The sequence below is a fragment of the Natator depressus genome, chromosome 11, assembly GCF_965152275.1.
Source record: "Natator depressus isolate rNatDep1 chromosome 11, rNatDep2.hap1, whole genome shotgun sequence".
Lineage (NCBI taxonomy): Eukaryota > Metazoa > Chordata > Testudines > Cheloniidae > Natator > Natator depressus.
Window position 1 is genome coordinate 21,074,618 of NC_134244.1, and position 23,007 is coordinate 21,097,624.

Consider the following 23,007-nt stretch of genomic DNA (forward strand, 5'->3'; position numbering starts at 1 on the left):
TTGTATAGGGCCAGTTACTACTGTATTACAGGCTAATATACAGAAATCTTCACAGAAACTTTATTTCTGTTCTTATAAGGCTACAATTCTTCTAATTGCCAGTTTTCTTTCTATGCTCTTTCACCAAAAACAGTATCTGAATTTGAGTCACAACAACTCTGTCTCTTGAAAAATTTGTCCCAATTAATTGATGTATTCAGTTTCAAAGGATGTCAGTTATTAGCTTCATCCCTTATCACCAATTTAATTATATAGTTTTCACATGATCAGAATGCATGCATCTTTTGTTTCTGTCACTAAGCTCCAAAGAGTTGACTTCTACTCTGAATTCTTCTAGTTCATCCATTTGAATCAAACTTTAACTTGTTTCATAGAGCTATAGAAATCTGCAGCTATCTGTGGAAAGCTAATCCCTCAGTGTAATTTCATCTGAGGGATTTTTGTATTAATGTAATTACCTACAAACACAGGTGAGGTTTGTGCAAGTTTACTGCCCCGATTTACAGATCAAAGATACTGCTCAATCTAGACTAAAAGATACGATTTAACCTTTGGCAGTTTATCACTTCAAAAACCTGAGTTACAATTAAGGAATTGTCAGACTTCCAAATCCCAAATTTAAGCACCAGCATTAAAGTGATATTGATTGCTTGGAAAACTAATTAACTTGCTGATCAATTATGTGTTAGAGCAGGGGGAGATGAGTACTTCACAAACATAACAGAGGTCTATCAGAGATGTCTATTGTCCTACAGTCTCTATTCACTGACTGATTTGAAAAAAAAAATCTTTGAATGATGAGCGCAGTTTGGGAAGATACATCTTGACTAGTGGCTTTCAGTATACCACGTAAGGCAAGCAGAGGGAAGGATAAGAGAAACGCTGCAGCAATAGAAAATATCAGCAAAGTTGAGGTGAGTCTATTTAGTTTTAAGCACAGATACAGATAGTGGGGCTCCTACCCTACCAGTATTCACCAAATCACACACCCCATTCTCTTCCCCCATGCGGTCCAAATAAAAACCTTTTTGAGAGACTGAAGAGCTGTTTTTAAGCAGTATTAATTAGGCATAGATATCTGCCACTTTTGCACAGAATGTACCTACTGAGCTTAGCCTCCCACGTTTCCATGGCGATCCTGACCTCCAGAAAGTCAGTGGAGGAACTTCCCTGAATTTTTAGGAGGGGCATAGCATATAGCAGAGCTGGATCTGTCCACCTCTCCTTCACTTCACTATCCTCATGGACAGCCAAGATAAACTCAACTTGGCTCCCCCTCTCAGAAGGTAAGAAGAGAAAAAACATTCATTTGCCAGGGAAATGAAATTGGAGGAAGGATACTTAGAGGAGCCTGCAGATTGGTAAGAGTTAAATGACAGCTAGTAGAGATTTTATAGTATAGAGGAGAATATGGTACTATGGAGTCCATGTTCAGGTAGTCCATATCTATCATGTGAACACAAGTGTCAGGAATTAATACTAATTAAAAGAATAAAATAAATAATATTTAATATGTAATCAATTATCTAATTTTGAAACACTTACGTAAACACAGGCACAAAGGTCACATTATTACCCTCAGCGGAAGTGGTGATAATGTCCTTAATGCAGTTCCAAGCTCCTTTTTTTTGGGGTGGGGGGGTGGGGGTAAAATATCCAATCAATATTCATTTTACATTCCACTAAAAACTATTTGAAAATACATTAAGAAAAAACTCAGCATTTCTGCAGAGGTGGATGAAGTGACATTTAGGTCTGTTTACAAATATTAAGCTATTTTTTTTGCCTGAGAACACCAGTTAGGCAGTTAGCAATATAATGATATAAATTAAGAAAGGAATAAATATGAAATCCTGAATATGTACTCTTTTCATTTTTAAATACATAAAAATCATATCCCGTGGGTATGTTATAGGATCCTTCCTTCCTTTCAGAAGGGAAGTTATAAGAAGGATCCACTTAGTCTTGCAACAGGATTCCAATATAACAGATTCCTTAATACTTGTGATATAGGAACAACCAAACCAGATCAGACAATTGGACCATCTGTTGCTATCGGTTTTAAATTTGTTGCCTTTCCATTGCACTGATTGTCCCCTTATTCTTCATTAAAGAGTGGTGTCAAATTTGTCTTTTTCAAACCATTCCTCCCTTACATGGGTCTGCACCTTGATGTGGTGCAAAGGCTTGTGTGCTTCATTGACTCTGAGAGCTATGTCAGTGGGAATTTTAACTCCTAGTTAGGTTACCCAAGCTGGATAAGTCAAAGGTTCTGGACAATATGAAAAGCATTCCACTGGTCCTCCAGGTTGGAGACTGAGCGTAAAAGCCAACAACCTATCCTCACAGGGAAGTGAAGCTATAGAAAAGCAACAAAGCAGCCATTCTGGCAAGCAGCATGCCAAATGGATTCTGTCTCAGCAGAAACAATGGGTTTTAGTGAAAATCATGTCTCTGAGAAATTCTTTATTAATGGTAAAAACAAACTATGAATGTATGGGGCATTAGAACAATGGCTGCAACAACAAAAGCGGTGCAGATGCTGAAAGAACTGGATGAATAGAATTGTGAAATCCTTGGAATAAGTGAATATCGATGGCCAGGAGCTGATAAAGTGATTCAAAAATGAAACGGTCAGAATATATTCAGAGAAACAAAATGATTAGCACTCAGAGAAAGTATCATTAATTAAGACTTCCAAATAGAAAAAACAGTTTATACACTAGAAGTTAATTAACAGACAATTGCTCCAAGATAGGTTTCGAATACCATACATGAAAATGACAACGAGACGATGAGATCAAAGATCAATTTTTCTATTGCTTACAAACTCTGACTGACCATATTCCCAAGCATGACATCTTTTTAGTAATGGGGACTTCAGTGCCAAGTAATGGGGATGATACCTCGGTCCCTGCTGTTTTCTGCCTGTGCACAGAATAGTTTAGTCTCCAGAGGATGGTAATACTTTGGTTTAATTCTGTTTGTTGGGTTAGTGTCGGTCGGGGTGGCTGGATTGTGCTATTGGCCTGTGATATATAGCATTTCAGACTAGATGAAGAAAATTGACAGCCAATGGCTAATAGACAAGATATTACAACAGCAATTTCAAACTAAACTGAAGAACAGATTTTAGGTGCTACAAGATAACACTGACATATCCTAGCTCCACGACAGTATCACAGATGCTGAAACATTAATTGGTTTCCAAATAAGCACACGTAAAATCTGGATAAGTGAGGATAGGTGGAATTGTGTCAAAGAAGGAAACAAACCAAAGCAAACATTAGCTACTCAAAAACACTCCCAGAAAAAGAACCAGTTAAAAAAAATCTGTATTAAAAAAGGAAAAAGCAGTGAAAAATAGTCTGAGAAGAGACAAGAGGAAATACATGGATCAAAGAATCTGGAGTGGCTCTAAAAGAGGTGATAGTAAAACACTTTATCAGCTCAATAAGGTCCTATTAGCAAGTTTAAATGGTGAGCAATTTAAAGATGCACAGGGAAATTGACAATTTATTCTGACTGTTTATTTTCTGTGTTTTAGCCAGTTTATAATCCATGACAGAACTTTACCTCTCCTATCACTTAGTTTCCTTAATAACCTGTTGCGTGGGGCTTTGTCAAAGGCTTTTTGAAAGTCTAAGTAAATTATGTCACCTGGTTCTCCTTTATCTACAACTTTGTTTACGTGATCAAAGAATTCTAAGAGATTAGATTTCTATAGTTTTCCTTCACAAAGAAGTGGTGGTTTCTCCCTCATTTTTAACGATTGTTTCTGTCAGCATTCCTGGACTGCCCCTTAGGTCTTTATTAAAGGTTGAGTTACGGTGATTGACTGCACCTGTAGATCTGGCTTGCAGTAAGTACACGTGTTATCTTCCAGTTCTCAGGTACAGTAACTGATTTTAACAAGAGGTTGCCTATTATTTGTTAGCAGCTCTTAAATTCCTTCAGAATTGTTGGAAGTACACCAGTTTATAACATTCCTCCATTTTTTGTCATTTTATATTTTTTCAATAATGCTTACTATGTCAAGGTCTCCGTCCTTCAGTCCACTGAAAGCTCTCTCACTGACTCACACGCACACACTCACCTATTAAGTTACAGCTACATCAGATCTCAACTGCCTGTATTAGCGATGTGCTGCCAATAGTTTAACAAAAATTATCTCCATTAGTCAGTAATAAGCTTCATGTACCGGGGAGTATACGTGTTTGCAGAGAAAAGGTATAGGAGAGGGGAGAAGCAATTTATTTGTTTTCCTGTTTAAATGAAATTGATTTTCATAACTATAATTAAGGGAGGGCGTACTACCACTTGGCAAGCTAATATTAAATGCACTTTACTTGAATTTTGCTCTGCAAGTACTTTTATCATCTACAAGATAAATCATCTAACTAAGTGGTACCCAGAGAGGGGGTGATCTCAATAACAGACAAGTAAAGCATAACAACCTTCATTTTCATGGCAGAATTATAGCCAGGGGCTCCAGAAAACCCTTCAAAGCCCTCTCTGGAATGTTACTGTCCCGTAGAGTTTATAAGTAAGGAAGGTACTAGTGATTTATTTTGAAGCACATATTATTTGAATAAAGCCCTGATCAAGTAAAACTTATTTCATATATCATATGCATCTGCATAAATTTAATATTTTCACCAACCTAGACAAAATGGATATATATCATTGGAAAGGAGAAATAAGTAAATAAGCAAAGATTTGTATCTTGCAATTTTCAGGTTGGTTTACTTACGATCAAACCACTATTACTTTGTCTTCTTTCTCTGCCATGGAGCTTTCTGTAGAAAATACCTCCTGGATTAAACTGAGTACTCCAAATAATCATATCACCTTGATAATATACATCCATCCCAGTTATCCTTGAATTATGTTCAACATGTGAAATTTGTTGATGAACATCACTGTAGTTGAATGGATATATAAAACCCAGGATATCAGTGTCATTAGCAATGTAGAGAACTTGATCTTCAGAGCCTGGGGATTATTATAATGAAATACAAAAATAAAGTGAATTTCAACTAACACCTAGTAAAACAATCAATATTTTTTCATTTGTATCGATTTTTTTTGTTTATTTGGTATAATTTCTTAATGTTAACACGGGAACTTGATTTGCGTTTGCCCACCCTTATAAACACTATCACACTATTAGAAGTAGTAGAAGTAGTAATACTCTGTTAGTGTCTGCAGTGTGCTAGATGATGCCAATACACAGTCCTTGCCTCAAGAAGTTTATTGATTAAAAACACGAGCAACATATAAATGGTAGGGGAGATTGTGCAAACATAAAAATATAATTTTAATACTCACTACTTCATATATCCCATTTTCATATTCATTATGTACTTTTAAAATTTCTTAAATGAACATACATACATTAAAGGCAATTTTTACATGCCAAGATTTCATATGCATTATTTGAACTTGCTCTATAAATTAAGAAAGGGTAACAATCCTGTTTCCATTGAAGTTAACAGAGTTTTGAAACTGACTTCAACAGGAACACAAACGGAGCAGTGTTATGAACTATATTCACCATTAAATTCAGCATTTACTCATAGCGGTCTCTGAGATACCTCAGTTATTACCTATCTGAAATGCCCAGGTACCATTAATTATCTATATAATAGTATTCTCTGAAATCTATAAGTGAAGTTTGAGAAAAATATATAATTATTGGATATATAAATAGCACACTAATGGTCTTTGCTTTATTTTAAAATGTAGATCATATTTGTCCACAATAAATGATTTACAGTAACCACCATCCAAGATTTTGTGCCTTATGGATATAAGATATTCAAGGCCATTTGCTCCCCCACTATTGCTAATGTCACAGTGGAAGCTATTTCACAGGAAATAGTAACAGAAATAGTGGCCATGCAGTTATGTGCAATCCATCAGAATGGTGCATTGACAGACAGGGTAATGAGTGTGACCAAAAACTTGTATGAAGACTAAGGATCAATAGATAAAGGTAATTATTAAATTATAAGCCTAATGTTAAATTCTTCTATGTCACCTTTGATTACAAGTAGCTGCCCATCAGCAGCAGCAGGGTGTGCTCAAGATCCTTTATCTTGATCTTATTGGTTCCTCAATGGAGATTATGAACCCTGATAGAGTTCTTATTACGTGTAGAGCAAATTAATACTGACTCAGGAAAGTCATCCTTCTGTGACAGGTCACCGTTAGGAGAAATGGGGCATTCAGTGTTCATATGGTGTTGACTGTTGCCACCCACAATACACTATAACCTCACCTCCACTGTAGGATTGTTAGGAACTACTATGGAAGTACTGTGGACATACTTTCATATATCCAACAATTGAAAAATGACATTTTAACAGAGAATAGAAATTTAAATTATTTCATTCCGGCAGTGGATTATTGCTTGTTTTCCTTTTAAGTCAATGAAAATTGACCCCCTAAATGTTATATAATGTGGAGGAGCATAAAACACTTATTCCTTAACACAGTCCATTAGCCACTAGCATTTTGCCAATAATAATAATGTATGCATATGTATTCACTTTGCATTTATATATTACTTCAAAGTATTATGCCACAGTGGGTAAATATGATTGTCCCACTTCCAGTTCGGCATACTAAGGCACAGAGAGATTAAGGTCAGATTTCAAAAAGTACCTGGGCACCTAAAGATGCATATGGGTGCCTAGCGGGATTTTCAAAAGTGCCTATGTGAATTAGGTGCCTAAATACCTGTAGTACTGGGGCCCTAGGTGATTTGTCCAAGATTGCTCAGCAAACCAGTGGGAAAGCCTCCAAATACCCAGTCATTTGCTCCAAACATTAGAAAACATTTCCATGAAAAAAATCTGATTCTGCTCTCAGGCCTCTAAAACTTCAACAAAATACCTACATTATTTAATAAAATCTTTATCTGACTTTTCAGTCATTTGTGTTTTAATATTAATATTATGTGTCTTAACCTTTATGGAAGACATATTTCAACAGGAGAAATTGTAGTGGTAGAAATGTAAAACACATGCAGGCAAAGAGACAAGTTGCTTATGTATACTTGGAAAGACTGCTTTCTTGATGATCACAAGTAAATCTACATTGTTTGAACTATTTGACTCATTTTTCTTAACATGAATTATAAAGTCAAAATACAGTAGTAGCCATTAAATATGTAAATAATGATGTAAGTAATTAACTGATTATTATTAATTAGTATAATTTTTGTAGCCTTACCTTTTGCTATGCAGCTGTTATTCTTTTCCTTATAATTTCTCTCACACATACATTTGTATGATCCTTTAACATTAGTACATTGATGTGAACAGGTGCCAAATATCATGCATTCATTGATATCTAGGGGGAAAAACACTCATCATAAGATAATACATACTTGAATTAAAATTATCAGTCCACTGTTCTAGCATTCATCTGAACATGAACTTCCAAGCACTTCATTCCCTCATTCCAGCTGTGAACAAAACATTTCCTCACCAGACTCTCCTCCAGTCTTATTTCATCTCCTTCCTTCCTACTCGTCTCTAATATCACTCCATTATCATTAATAAACATTTGTAATCAATTCTGAAGATTAAAAAGTCAGAGTATTATCAACATCTCCAAGGGATCTCTCTATGGCAAGCTCAAAACTGTCATTATCACCATCTCATAGAAAACCTACACTTCACTTTCTTACTTGCCTACTCCCCTTTACTTAAGGTAAGGTTAGGTTGCAAAGCTCTTAGTCACATTTGTGAGTAGTCCCACTGAAGTAAATCAAAATACTTGTTCAAGTAACTGCTCATCAATTCACGACAGTTCACAATCTGCCCCTGAGAAAGGATATGGAGAAAGTGGATCTTCTCTCACTTTTCTGAGTAACACTTGCAGCACAACAATCTTGACTGCTCTCAAACTAGCTGGGCACCCTTTACATTGCAGAGGGCACCCTTCTCAAGGTATTTAATAACTCACTGTATTATATTTGATCTCAGTACAGCTTTCAAGGTTATAGATTGCTATTCTTCTTCAGCTTGTCAGAAAACAATTTGGTTACCAGTACCTTCATTTAGTAGTTTAAATTCCACCGCTTTAATGGATCTATTGAAATTCCTGTTGGAAGCTTAAAATCATCTGTTTACATCTTCCATTATGGAATCATTTAAACTTCTGACTTTGGTCCTCTGACATTTCATTGCTTGCTTTAATCTTGCTTTAATACCTTCAGGCAAATTACACACAAATCTAAATCCCTCTATCTCTTGCCCATCTTCTTATCTTGATTCGTTTAGCTGGTAGCTATGACTGAGGTCCTCATTCTTGTGAAAAGTCACATTTATCTCAACTCTTTCACTCCATTAACATTTTTTCCTGCTCCCTCATTTTTCTGGAAATCTCAACATTATTTCCTCTAGGATAATGTGCTGTTTCTGTAAAGTGTTTTTGAGATGTACATAGGACCATACACAAAAATTAAATGGTATTGAACTGTATGTTAATTACAATTATGCAACTAATTTCTCTATGCATCTCATTGAGAAAATGCTCCTTTTTGCAAAGCTAATTTAGTCAGGATGGATGAAGTTTCCACATGTCAGTGATCTTTCATTTTGAACAACCTAAGAAATAATAGTGGCAATCTTAGTCTAATAGAAGCCTGACAGACAAAATAAAAACAAATAAACAAAAAACAAACTGGTTGTATGCGACATCTACTGATGAATTTAACTAATAGAACAGAATTGACTGGGAAGAGTGAGTTAATGAAGAGGTGGAAAGAAGGGGAGAATCAAATTTACCCTTTCTGCATTCCTCAATTCCTGTTCTTGGAAGTGAATGGGACAATCGGCTGCTTAGTTAAGAGTGGTACAGAATGAAGGAATTTTAAGACGAGACGAAAGGGATTTTTATGCCTGAATGACTTGTTTGTACAATGGGTTTTTTTTTCTAGTTAGTCCAATGAAAGGTATTACCTCTAAACAAATAATTAAAGATGAAGAAAAACTAAAGCAGAGAAAGCTTATATTACACTTCTTTCATCAAGGCATGTACAAACTCACATGTATAAATCTGTGTTTTCTGGCACTTGTGTGTCTGATGGGAAAAGGATTAAAGTTTGTAATATGAGTATGAATTCTGATGACTCATCATCAGAATATATAGAGGCATTAGCTCACTAAGTAAATTGATAAAGAAAATTTTAGATTCCTTCATTGGTTTTAAATACCCAGACAAATGATTATTTACCATAATACATTTAATTCTTAGAGAGCTGCCTAAGTATAGACAGTATACCCTTGTAAGCCATGTTTCCTAGACTTTTTGGAAAGTAATGCCTGTTGGAGCCACACAAATGCCCTCTTGGTCCCAAGGAGTCAAATATTTTTGGCATCCTTTCCAATGAGAAAGTATGACCTAATTTGGATCAATTCCTGTCCCTCACTGCAATAACCAATGAGCCCTGAGTGGCATAGGTTAGAAAATTCTGGATCTTATCTTCCAGTACCTAATAAGCATTTAGTTGTGGATGGGTGTGACATTATCTAATTAAAATATGACCATACAGATCATTGTTGAAACCACTGTTATATATTTGCAGCGAATATTGTGCAAAGGTTGTCGAGAGAGGTGTCTATGAAAAGGTTATGATTTGATGGTTATAATTATGCAATCTGTATGCATGTATCATTTTTGTATTTGAAATTATGAGTAATGGCTCTATACTTGGATTTCAAATGTTTGCTCCTGGGGTAATGCTCACAAAGTAGCTAGCCAGCACATCTTGGAGGAACTGTTCAACTTAAGTGGCCCATCAAGAAACACTTGACTGACAGTGGACCATGGGAGATGCCCATCTACACTGAGTGGACTGTCATGTAAATGTGCTGTCCGGAGTCTAGGTAATTGCTTCCTGCAATGACTGAGGGAAATTGGGCATGAACATGTGACTTGCCCATGTGACTCCAAACTCCATCTTATTGCTGTAATTTTCCACAGTAAGAACAATGGGATGCCCTCCACATGGCAAAAGCTATGAAAGGCCCTGGAAACACCTCCATTTTGTCTTCAGTCCTGTTTCCTACCCCGGAGGAACTTTGCTACAAACTGAAGCTCTGACCAAAGGACTGAATGACCCATCCAAGCTGTGGATGTACTCCAGAGACTTGACTTAAGCCAGAAGTTTATTCCATCACTGCTACAAGCCTGAACCAAGAATTTTGCCATTACTGTATGTAACTGATTCATTTAACGCTCACATTTCTTTCTTTCTTTTTATTAATAAACCTTTAGATTTTGATATTAAAGGATTGGCATCAGCATGACTTTGGTGTAATATTTAAGCTATATATTGACTGGGTGTAGAGCTGGTCCTTTGGAATCCAGAAGAACCTATTATTTGATGAGACTGGTTGTAAAGAACCACTCATCTCTGAACCCACTGTTTTTGGTGGTAGGACCTGGAATGCCTGAGGAAACTGCCTTTGTGTTTTCTTGTTAGCCAGTGTGGTGAAACAGGAGTTTACTTTTGTGGCTGGTTTGGTATATCTCATAAAAGAATAATCACCAGTTTTGAGTTGTGTTTGCCCTATTTTTCAGCAGTTCATCCTGAATTTGGCATCCTCAGTTGTGACACACTAAGGCATGGTTACAATGGGATCCTGGAACTGATGACCCACTTGAGGAGAGATAGTACTGAAGAGGACCCCCCACTGATGATATCATTATTACTATTATTTATCATTTTTATTACCACAGTGCCTAAGAGCCCTAGACCTGGACTAAAACCTCCTTGTGATAGGTGTGGTAGAAACACAGAACAAGAAGACAGTCTCTACCCTAGAGGGTCTTACAGTCTAAATATAAGACAAGAGATGACTCATGGATATAAATAGATGGGGAAGTACATATAAACAATGAGACAGTATTGGTCAGCATGACAGGCATTGGTCTCTGCACACCAGCAGCCTAAACCTAGTGAAGTTTTTAATAAGTATCATGGCAAAGGAAAGTTTTGAGGAAGGATTTGCACGTGGATAATCAGGTGGCTTTGTGGATATTTATGGGGAGCACCTCCCAAACATGAGAGGGAGAATGGGAGAAAAATTTTGAAAATTTAACAAAGGGGCCATGGAGACTAGCATCATTGGCTGATTAGAGGTGAGCACTGGCAGCTCAACAGCAAATGAGAGATGATAGATAGAACGCGGACTGACTGTGAAAGGTCTTGAAAGTGAAAACAAGCAACTCATGTTTGATGCAAAAGAGAAGAGGGAGCCGATGGAGTGATATGGTCAAAGTGATGCAATAGGAAAATGACCTTTGCAGCAGCATTCTGAATGGATATAGGTGAAGTAAGCTTGCATTTGTTAAAGCCAGAGAGAAAGATGTTACGGTAATCAAGACATGAGATGTCAAGAACTTGGATGAGAGGTATAGTTCTATGTGTATGGATAGGAATGTGCATATCTTAAAGATGTTATATATATATATATATATATATATATATATATATATATATATATATATATATATATATATATATAGTTGATTTTTTTTCTGCATAACATATATATAACACATATCGCCTGTATGTGAGAACGTAGAAAGAAGCCGGAGTCAAAGAGGATGCCCAAATGATGGGCCTGGGTGACAGGTGTTGTCCACACTGATCAAGAAAGAAGGTAGAAGATTCATAGGCATTCAGGGTAGTCCCTGTCCTAGCATGTTAAAATGGAATAAATCTTTGTGATGCTGAGGCTACCTCTTATGCTGATATTACACCAGTATGCCTTTATCATAGATTTCATAGGTACGGATGGATTATGCAGAAGTCAAATTTGGCTTTGACATTGCAGACATTTCCCACTAGAAGGCTCACTTCTCAGAGTAATCTTCTTAATGGTTATGAAACCTTAGTGCTCACTGAAAACATAGACACTATAGCCTTAGATCCTATTCTGTCTGACAACAACTTTTTCGTGTCACGGTGGCCCATGATCAGTTTTCACCAAAAAAGGCTAATATAGTGAACACCAGTGAAAATAAGGCAGGATCTGAGGCCAAAATAGGGAGAGAACAAGTTAAAAATTATTTAGACAAGTTACATGTCTTTAAGTCACTTGGACCTGATTAAATACATCCTAAAATACTCAAAGAGTTGACTGAGGAGATATCTGAGCCATTAGCAATTATTTTCAAAAACTCATGGAAGAGGGCAAATAGAGTAGCAATCTATAAAAAGGGAAATAAGGACAATTCAGGGAATTACAGAGCTGTCAACTTAATTTCAGTACCTAAAAATATAATGGAGCAAATAACCAAGCAATCAATTTGCCAGTATCTAAAAGATAATAAGGTGATAAGTAACAGTCAGCATGGATTTTTTCAAGAACAAATCATGTCAAACCAACCTAATAGCTTTCTTTGATAGGGTAACAAGCCTTGTGGATGAGGGGAAACAGTAGATTTGGTATATCTTGACTTTAGTAAGGCTTTTGATGCAGTCTCACATGACTTTCTCATAAACAAACTAGGGAAATACAATCAAGATGGAGCTACTATAAGGTGGGTGCATAACTGGTTGGAAAACCATTTCCACAGAGTAGTTATCAGTGATTTACAGTCACTGGAAGGGCACAATGAGTGAGGTCCCTCAGGGATTGGTACTGGGACCGGTTCCGTTCAATATCTTCATCAATGATTTAAATAATGGCATAAAGATTACACTTATAAAGTTTGTGGATGAAACAAAACACAGAGGGATTGGCCAGGAGGAGGAGAGGCTTCATATTCAAAATGACCATGACAAACTGGAGAAATAGTCTGAAGTAAAGAGGGTGAAATTCAATAAGAACAAATGCAAAATACTCAATTTAGGAAGGAAAAATCAATTTCACACATATAAAATGGGAAAAGACTGCCTACAGAAAGACTGCCTACAGAAAGAAATATGGGGATATGGTTTATCACAAGCTAAATATGAGTCAACATTATCACATTGTTTCAAAAAAAGCAAACATCATTTTGGGATGTATTAGCAGGAGTGTTATCAGCGAGATATGAGAAGTAATTCTTCCACTCTACTCCGCACTGATTTGGCCTCAACTAGAGTATTCTCTCCAGTTCTGGGCGACACATTTAAGGAAAGATGTGAACAAATTGGAGAAAGTACAGAAGAGAGCAACAAAAATTATTAAAGGTCTAGAAAACATGACCTGTGAGGAAAGACTGAAAAAGTTGGGTTTGTTTAGTCTGGAGAAGAGAAGTCTGAGAGGGGACATGATAACAATTTTTCAAGTACACAAAAAGTTGTTACAAGGAAGAGGGAAAAAAATTGTTCTCGTTAACCTCTGAGAATAGGACAAGAAACAATGGACTTGAATTGCAGCAAGGGAGGTTTAGGTTGGACTTTATGGATGGAGCTCGGCTGTTCTCAGTGATGGCAGATAACAGAACAAGAAGCAATGGTCTCAAGTCGCAGTGAGGGAGGTCTAGATTGGGTATTAGGAAACACTGTTTCACTGGGAGGGTGATGACACACTGGAATGGGTTACCCTGGGTGGTGGTGGAATCTCCATCTTTAGAGGTTTTTAAGGCCTGGCTTGACAAAGCCCTGGCTGGGATGATTTACTTGGAATTGGTCCTGCTTTGAGCAGGGGGTTGGACTAAATGACCTTCTGAGGTATCTTCCAACCCTAATCTTCTATGACTCTATGATTAGGAAATGCTTCCTAACTGTCAGGGTAGTTAAGGACTGGAACATATTGATTAGGGAGGCTGTGGAATTTCAGTAATCTTTAAAAAAGGGAAGAAGGAGGATCCTGGGAACTACAGGCCAGTCAGCCTCACCTCAGTCCCTGGAAAAATCATGGAGCAGGTCCTCAAGGAATCAATTCTGAAGCACTTAGAGGAGAGGAAAGTGAACAGGAACAGTCAGCATGGATTCACCAAGGGGAAGTCATGCCTGACTAATCTAATTGCCTTCTATGACAAGACAACTGGCTCTGTGGATGAGGGGAAAGCAGTGGACGTGTTGTTCCTTGACTTTAGCAAAGCTATTCTTGCCAGCAAGTTAAAGAAGTATGGGCTGGATGAATGGACTATAAGGTGGATAGATTGTCAGGCTCAACGGGTAGTAATCAATGGCTCCATGGCTAGTTGGCAGCCAGTATCAAGTGGAGTGCCCCAACAGTCGGTCCTGGGGCCGGTTTTGTTCAATATCTTCATTAATGATCTGGAGGATGGTATGGATTGCACCCTCAGCAAGTTTTCAGATGACACTAAACTGGGAGGAGAGGTAGATACTCTGGAGGGTAGGGATAGGATACAGAGGGACCTGGACAAATTAGAGGATTGGGCCAAAAGAAATCTGATGAGGTTCAACAAGGACAAGTGCAGAGTCCTGCACTTAGGACGGAAGAATCCCATGCACCGCTACAGACTAGGGACCGAATGGCTAGGCAGCAGTTCTGCGGAAAAGGACCTAGGGGTTACAGTGGACGAGAAGCTGGATATGAGTCAACAGTGTGCCCTTGTTGCCAAGAAGGCCAAGAAGGCATTTTGGGATGTATAAGTAGGGGCATTGCCAGCAGATTGAGGGACGTGATCGTTCCCCTCTATTCGACATTGGTGAGGCCTCATCTGGAGTACTGTGTCCAGTTTTGGGCCCCACACTACAAGAAGGATGTGGAAAAATTGGAAAACGTCCAGCGGAGGGCAACAAAAATGATCAGGGGAGTGGAACACATGACTTATGAGGAGAGGCTGAGGGAACTGGGATTGTTTAGTTTGCGGAAGAGAAGAATGAGGGGGGATTTGATAGCTGCTTTCAACTACCTGAAAGGGGGTTCCAAAGAGGATGGATCTAGACTGTTCTCAGTGGTAGCAGATGACAGAATGAATAATGGTCTCAAGTTGCAGTGGGGGAGGTTTAGGTTGGATATTAGGAAAAACTTTTTCACTGGGAGGGTGGTGAAACACTGGAATGCGTTACCTAAGGAGGTGGTGGAATCTCCTTCCTTAGAAGTTTTTAAGGTCAGGCTTGACAAAGCCCTGGCTGGGATGATTTACTTGGGGATTGATCCTGCTTGGAGCAGGGGGTTGGACTACATGACGTCCTGAGGTCCCTTCCAACCCTGATATTCTGTGATTCATTGGTGGTTTTTAAGAACAGGTCTGGTCTAGTTATTATGTAGTCCTACCTTGAGTGCACAGGACTGGACTAGATGATCTACTGAGGTCCATTCCAGTCCTACACTTCTGTGATTCTATGACATGCCTAACTTTGAATCCAAACTTGGCTTAGTCTGTGACTTCACAGCTGATCCAACGTTAGATGCAGGAACTGCAATCATAAGGCCTCATCTGTGAGGAAGGCACGGGGACTCTGCATTTTATAAAAGGTTGAAGTATGAAGGTCTTATAAACAAAGCAACCATCTAGGGCAGTGTTTCCCAAACTTGGGACGCCGCTTGTTTAGGGAAAGCCCCTGGTGGGCCGGACCAGTTTGTTTCGCATCTGCAGGTTCAGCTGATCGTGGCTCCCACTGGCTGCGGTTCACTGTGCCCGGCCAATGGGGGATGCGGGAAGAGGCGGCCAGTACATCCCTCGGCCTGTGTCACTTCCCGCAGCCCCCATTGGCAGGGTACAGCGAACCGCGGCCAGTGGGAGCCGTGATCGGCCGAACCTGAGACACGGCAGGTAAACAAACTGGTCCGGCCCACCAGGGGCTTTCTCTGAACAAGCGGCATCCCAAGTTTGGGAAACACTGATCTAGGGAATGGGCTTCAAGCAGAGTGAAAAGCAGTTATGTGTGTCTGCCTCCAAGACCATGGATGGGCAAAGTATGCAGCACTTGAATCCTTTTTTTCTTATTTGAGTTTTTGGTGGGGTGACCATCCTTGTCCCAAGGCTCCTGTGACCCAAGGCCAGAATAAAAAACCTGAATGTGTAATGGTGCAAATTACCTAAAATACACCAGAAATTAAATAAATTTTGGATTAATCCTCCTGGAAAAAAGCACTCTGGTGACAGAGAAAGTGTCACTGTATTGGCATCTGGCTACATAATGGCAAGAACTGAGGTGGTTGGCTCTACACTGAGGTGACTGGGTCCTTTAATAACCTCAACTATGAATGTGCAGTGCCACACAAGGTTGGTTCTGCTTGCAGAAAAGGTTCCTAAAGTTCAGTGACACTGGAGCACACAACCTCCCAAGAATGCATATGCAGAGGCCACCTCAATGAAGAGCACACTTTAGCATTGTTGAAGGAGTGCCTGAAAAACCATAATGGAGCATCTCATGTTTTTCAGAAGTATCAAAAGTTCATTTTACAGTACTCTTTAATAAAGAGTCCTATAAACTCAAGAGGATGTCAGTAATGCTATACCTTCTAAGTGAATGAAACTAATTCTCTGACAGTTCCTGTGATGTTAATTCTTTAATTTGCATTGCTAAACTAGAGCCAGAACAAAAACAACCAAATTCCTAGCAGTAGTTTTCCATATTATAAGTATATCATGTGTGATTAGTTTCACAGTCCAGTTACTCTCAGGTGTAAAATGACATTCCATAAGTACACATAATTTTTATTAGCTGTACAAATTTATTAGTGTTTGTGATATGATTGTTTGTGATGGCAGGAGGCAGGGCTCAGAAGCCCCGGGCTCACTTCCAATTTGCGTCTTATGCTTCAGGGTTTCAATCAGCTCACCTGCAAGGGTCAGAAATTTTGTTTATTTTTATCTCTTTCCTCTGAAGCATCAGTGAGGGCCACAGCTGGAAATGGGACACAGGATGGGGTAGGCCAGGGCTCTGAGGTGGCATTGAGCATTCTCTCTCTCGATACTTGGCTGGTGAGTTCTTGCTCACATGCTCAGGATCTAACTGATCAACACCTGTAGGACCAGGAAGGAATTTTCCTCAAGGTTTTTCGCCTTCCTCTGCAGCATGTGGGTGCAGGCCATTTGACAGGATTACCTGGATTACCTATCACAATCATTTCTCTGTCATTGGTGCAACCGTGGGAACTGGTACATCTCAGTCCCTTCTATTCTTTGTCTCTGGCACATAATAGTTTAGTTGGGCTGTAAGACTTTGTCCTAATTTCAGTTGCTGGTTTTAATGTGTGGGTGCTGCATGGTGTTGGTGGCCTGTGATATTCAGGAAGTCAGACTAGATGATCTGGTGGTGCCTTCTGGCCTTAAACTCTATGACTCTAAAAGCAATCGTTTAATTTACTTAGTAAAAGGATGTAGAAGAATTGCAATAGAAATCTTTAATGAAAGCTGCAAAGGAAATATACTGTACCTTCACATTGCCTATTCCTCCTGTTTCTCTGAAATCCAGGCTTACACCGACAGAAAACTAATGATTTTGTTTGATTACAGTATGCATCATCTCCACAAGGATTCACATCAGCTTCACAAGTATATTCAGTGGCACCTATGGGAATAGACTTAAATTGGTAAAATGGAATATCTATAAATGGTGAAATACTTAATTGTTAGAATTGCTCTCTTATTTTTTATGATACATTCTATTTAATTAAACAAATTTGACTGTAACTACTAAAGCTGCTTGAATACTAGAAAGGTTTCTGAAAATTTTAAATTCATTTCAGTCATGCTCACAATACTTCTGTGTTTAATTTGAACAAACATTTGTCCAACCGATTATTATTGGCAAAAATATCTGAACAAGGTTTTTGTGGAAATGGACTCTTAAATTCTCACATGTGGCTGTCCACAAATGAAGTGCCTGAACTCTCATCCAATTAGGGAATGGAAACAATAACATGTTTCTTATCTGCCCTAGCCAACTAATTAATACTAATAGAGTATGGCATATTTTCAGATAACTATATTTGTGATCAAGCCAAAAAAAATTTAAAAACCACAATTACATATACAAAAATCCTCTCAAACATCTCTGAACAACAAACAAATATAGGAAATTGCAAGCTGGCGTAAATATTCCACATGGAAAAGAAGAAACTCAGTTTGTCAGATAAATTATTCATTTTTCATCACTCAACTCTAGTAAATATCCATTTGTATTTTAGTAGTGGGTATTTACTGATTTTATGCATTTGTTCAACTACATATGATACAGTTCATCCATACAACTAACATGTAAGAACCTTAAACTTCCTCCCATTCTGTGGGGAACTCTAACACTAAGTTCCTGTTAAAAAACAAACCACAATCATTTTCTGCAGGACAAAAGGAATTTTAAGATTACTGTATAACAAATAGTTTTATTTCACTATGGCCAAAATGATACCAAAACCATAAAATAGTAGAACACATCTTTATGTATATCTCATTTTTTTTACTATTATGGAGGATACACAGCATAAGAACAACTCAAAAAGAATAACTGCAGCATCCACTAGACATTAGTTAAGTATCTCTTGGTATTTCCAAGATGCATCTTTGCAAAGCTTGTCCATTGGTGCACCCCCCCCCCTCTGGCTAAGGAGATGGACATGGTTATTGTGGAGTGGGCACTAAGTTTCAGTGGACAGGGAACTCTGTAGCTTTGTAAACTCCAGGATAATGAACTTTATCTATTTGGCTATGATATATCTGGATTTCACTGTACTCTTGAAGAGAATGAAAATAGATTCAGCTTCTTTCTCAAATATGGAGGATAGTGGAAAGCTCTCCCATTCTCTTGACTGAGATGACCATTACCCAGGAATCTATTTTCAGGGAGAGAACTGCAGAGCCTCAAAGGAAGATTTATACAATCTGAGAAGGTCCGGGTTCATACTCCTCAGACCTCACAGGGGAACTAACTGGAGGTTAGAGAAAGGGATAAGGATCCTAACATCAGATTACTCTAAAAATCCATACTCCTGACACAGAGAACCAGAATTTCATATAAATGCCTGTTCATATGAGACATTCGGCTTACTTGTCGTATCAAAGAAGTTTGAAACAAGCCTGAATAAATGTATTATTAGGCTTATCTGACTGAAGCTTTGACCAAATTTGTACGTCCCACAAGCTGCAAGGACATAAATGGAAAAATGAAGAGAGGCTGTGAAAGCCACTCTCATATATTCTAGAATTATTCTAGCTCATATTGAGTTAATTATAGCTGCATGATTTTGGCAAACAGCTGGCTTTCTTAGCATACTGCAACCATCCTAAGAAAACAACCCATTGCCACAAGGTACTATAATTTAATGTATTTTCTGCACAATAAATGTATGTTAATAAAATTTAGGTGTACGGAAGTTATTAGCTCATTGAATTTATTTAAATAAAATATATCTGTGTGACTAGCAAGTCTTGAAAAACTGTATTATCAATGTTTGGATAAGTTTCTTCTGTCAGCTTAGTTTCAGTGATTTTGTTTCAGATCAAGAATTTCATATCACAAAACCTTTTTATTTGTTTCGATAGAGAAGAATAGGTGTGAAATGAAATATAATCAATTTAAACAGCTAAACCAGCTCACAATGGATTGAGTAATCTCTTGAAGGGTCAGATAGTTGATTATTTTCTGAAGCAAAATAACTATTATTTGGAAAAGTTGTTAATTTTCTTCATATTCTACTTTAAACCGTTAGTCTCAGCTATATTAGTTTGGATACTACATAGGTTACACTTTTTCATGTTAATGAAAACTCTGTTTTGTTGGATAGGTTCTGCATAAAAGAATACCAGTTCATTGTGTTACTTCTTTTGTGCTACAAGTATGAAAAACAGACAGCTTATCAACCGGACTCACTTATTTTGCATCCTTGCTCATCTGAACCATCTCCACAGTCATCAAACCGATCACACTGCAGCTCCATGGGTAAACATTTCTTATCACTACAAGTAAACTCATCCTTTTTACAAGGTTGTGCTTTATATGGGATTTTATCTACATAATTACAAATGAAAAATCACAAGAAGATTAGCATTTCATATTGTTTAGACTACTTGCACATAAAAATGGAAATGACCACAAAGCATTAAAGAGTTTCAAAGATGTCAAGCCTAATTGTTTTGAGAATTAAATTATGACCCACAAACTTTCAATTAAGCTTTCTGTAAGTACAATTTAATCTTTGTAATAAAATTTGCCTTTAATTGTTTTTAATTGAATGCCTTAAAAGGTAAATCCACCTACCACAGTGATCTTCATCTGAGTTATCACCACAGTCATCAATCTCGTTGCAAATCTGTTCAGGTCGCAGACAAACCCTGTTGTTTCTACATCTGTACGGTCTTGTAGGTGGACATGGAAATTTGACTGTAGAAAGAAAACATCAGACAGCATCCATTAATACAGAATAACAACAATCTTTTGTACTTATGCACAAGCATCCTTCAGTTGCTCATAAAGCTTACCTGTCTTTGTGTTGTGCCTCCTTCCAGTGTGGTAAACGAGCACTGGATGTGTATGCTTTTATGATTGCATGATTTTATGCCCCCCTGATGTGATTTAAGCAGTTAATCAATTTAGTTGATTTTTTGTTTAAAAAAAGGAGGCAGGAGATATTGGAGTTGCTCAAAACCTTATCTAGTGTTGAAGCAGAGCCCAGACGTTTATGCTAACAATCACATATAGTCGTCAATAGAAAACTGGAAAATGTTCATAGTACAAAACTGGCCAATTCGAGTATCCACCCCTTTCCTTACCCTTAAACTCACAAGAGATAAAAGACATCTGCTAGGAAAATATAAATGTAAACAGTCTTAAATAAATTAGTTAATAATACACATATTCACAATTCTTTGAACCATAGATCTCAAATGACTTTACATAGGGGAGTAAGTATCATTGTTCCCATTTTATGGATAGGAAAACTAAAGCACAGAGAGATGGAGTGACTTGTCTGAGGTCATGAAGCACTGGCACAGCTTGGAACATAACCCAAGTCTCTTGATTCCTTTTTTCCATGTATTTATCCCATAATCTCTCCATCTCTATATTTTTTCCTCTTTCCTGCCCTCTTCATTTTGATGTATTGTTTTCTAGTGGTTTATTATGCTCTCACTTTCAGAAGCAATATCTCTCTTTAATTGGTTTATCTTGTTCATATTTGCCCCACTCTCAATTTTCAATGCTTGTGTCATCTTTCATGTCATACTGTCTTTCCCTTTGTCATTTTTTTGTTATTTCTGTCCCTCCACTCACTGGGCTCAATGTCTTATTTTTAATCTGCTAATAGTAATGACCACTGTTGAATCTTGAGAGGCAGCTGGGACCTCCCTTCCTCTACTCACTCATAGAGCAGAAGCTGAGCAGGCTGTCCTGCTGATCTGTCCCGCAGTAGAAGCCACACAGGTTGCTTAGAGGAGCTGGTTCAGTTGCAGGCATCTAGTTCATGGCACTACGGGCTCATGACAACCCTAGTTTCACTTATGAAGCTCCAGTAAACACTCAGATTGTTTAGGGCTCTGCTCTAAAATTGAACAAGTTGCAGTGAGAGATTTTGTGAGAAAAATGAAGGCTGAAAGGGGATACAACTACTATTTATAAATACCTCAGGGGGCAGGGGCAGTGGAGCCTTCCCAGATGTCGGGGGGGTGTCGGGGCTTCTGACCTCCTCCCCGAGGCACCTCCTCTTCCCCCCCAGGCCACGCCTCTGCCCTACCCTTCCTATTCCCCAGGTGGCCCCATCCCTGGCAAAGCCAGAAGCCTGAGCGGGGCCAGAGAGCCCGGGCTCTCCTCCCGGGGCAGGTGGAGGGACCCAGTCTTCCACAGCTGCTCATACAGCTCTTACCTTGACCCAGCCCTTACCATAGCTGTTTTTTATGCTGATGGGAGAGCTCTCTCCTGTCGGCATAGAGTCTCTTCACCAAAGGCCCACGAGCCAATTCACTTAAGCCCACTTCCACCTTAACTGAATTGGCTCGTTAGCACTGACCCTCCACTTGATAAGGCAACTCCCATCTTTTCATATACTGTGTATTTATACCTCCCTACTGTATGTTCCACTCCATGCATCTGATGAAGTGGGTTTTAGCCCACAAAAGCTTATGCCCAAATACATTTGTTAGTCTCTAAGGTGCCACAAGGACTCCTCATTTTTTTTGCTGATACAGACTAACACGGCTACCACTCTGAAAGCTGTACCAGAGTAATTGTAAACCCCATTTGAGAAAAAAAATAGGTATTTGCTTATTGCCATTTCTGATTTTAAAATCTCCACTGGATTGTAGAATAATATAATTTAATGTAAATTTTGTTTTTATCTAAGCTTACTGTCTGTATACCCATATTTAAGACAATCCTTTAAAAGTCAAATGAGGAAAAGCATAACTTAGAGTCTTTGACAGAAAAGAGGTAGTGAAGCGAGTTCTATATATTCCTAAATTGAGGGTTGTAAAGTGTACATCTTTCTACTTCACTAATTCACTTCAGTGCCATGAATACAAAGCATTAAAATAACAAAAGGCATACCACACATTTCAGGGACTTCATCTGAGTTGTCTCCACAGTCATCTTCTCCATCACACACCCAAAAATGGAGTTTACAAAGTGAATTGTTGCACAGGAACTCATCGGCTTTACATATATTTCCCCCTTGAAGAAATAAATAACTGTGAATTCATGGTATAAATAAAACAAAATACACCCTATTTTCATTTGTCCATATGGTACGGTCAGCTAATGAAACATGGAGCATGAAAGGGCCAAATCCAATGGGGGAAGGCTTGGGAGGGGCATGCAGAAAGGGGAAATGGCCATTCAATATATTTTCCCCAACATAGCGTAGCCACTCATTGCTCTTTCTTCATTTTGTGGCTCCTGTAATGGAGCCAAGTTCTGTGTGACTTTGAGGGGCTAAGGCAGGGAAAGAGGTACAGGAGTCAGGAGACAACCACCCCATGTAACATGTTCCCCTTGCAGGTGTATTTTAACTATAATAGTTAAAATATCTTAGAATCATAGAACCATAAAGTTAGGAGGTACAGCAAAGGTCAGACAGTCTAAGCCTCTGCCAAGACGTAGGATTTGTTGTGTCTGACGTGAGCTGTAGCTCACGAAAGCTCATG

At 38.3% G+C, this 23,007-nt stretch overlaps 1 protein-coding gene across 1 annotated transcript in view; it reads right to left on the minus strand.

Annotated features, from left to right (window-relative positions):
• Window positions 1-23,007, minus strand: part of LRP1B (LDL receptor related protein 1B) — a 1,292,938-nt gene that overhangs the window by 100,302 nt on the left and 1,169,629 nt on the right. The window contains exons 72-77 of the mRNA XM_074967293.1: window positions 22,412-22,534; window positions 20,132-20,254; window positions 19,745-19,882; window positions 17,312-17,446; window positions 7,240-7,359; window positions 4,754-4,995 (exon numbers count right to left, since the gene is read on the minus strand). Coding sequence (XP_074823394.1) covers window positions 4,754-4,995; window positions 7,240-7,359; window positions 17,312-17,446; window positions 19,745-19,882; window positions 20,132-20,254; window positions 22,412-22,534 — 881 coding nt within the window. The remainder of the gene's footprint in view (window positions 1-4,753; window positions 4,996-7,239; window positions 7,360-17,311; window positions 17,447-19,744; window positions 19,883-20,131; window positions 20,255-22,411; window positions 22,535-23,007) is intronic.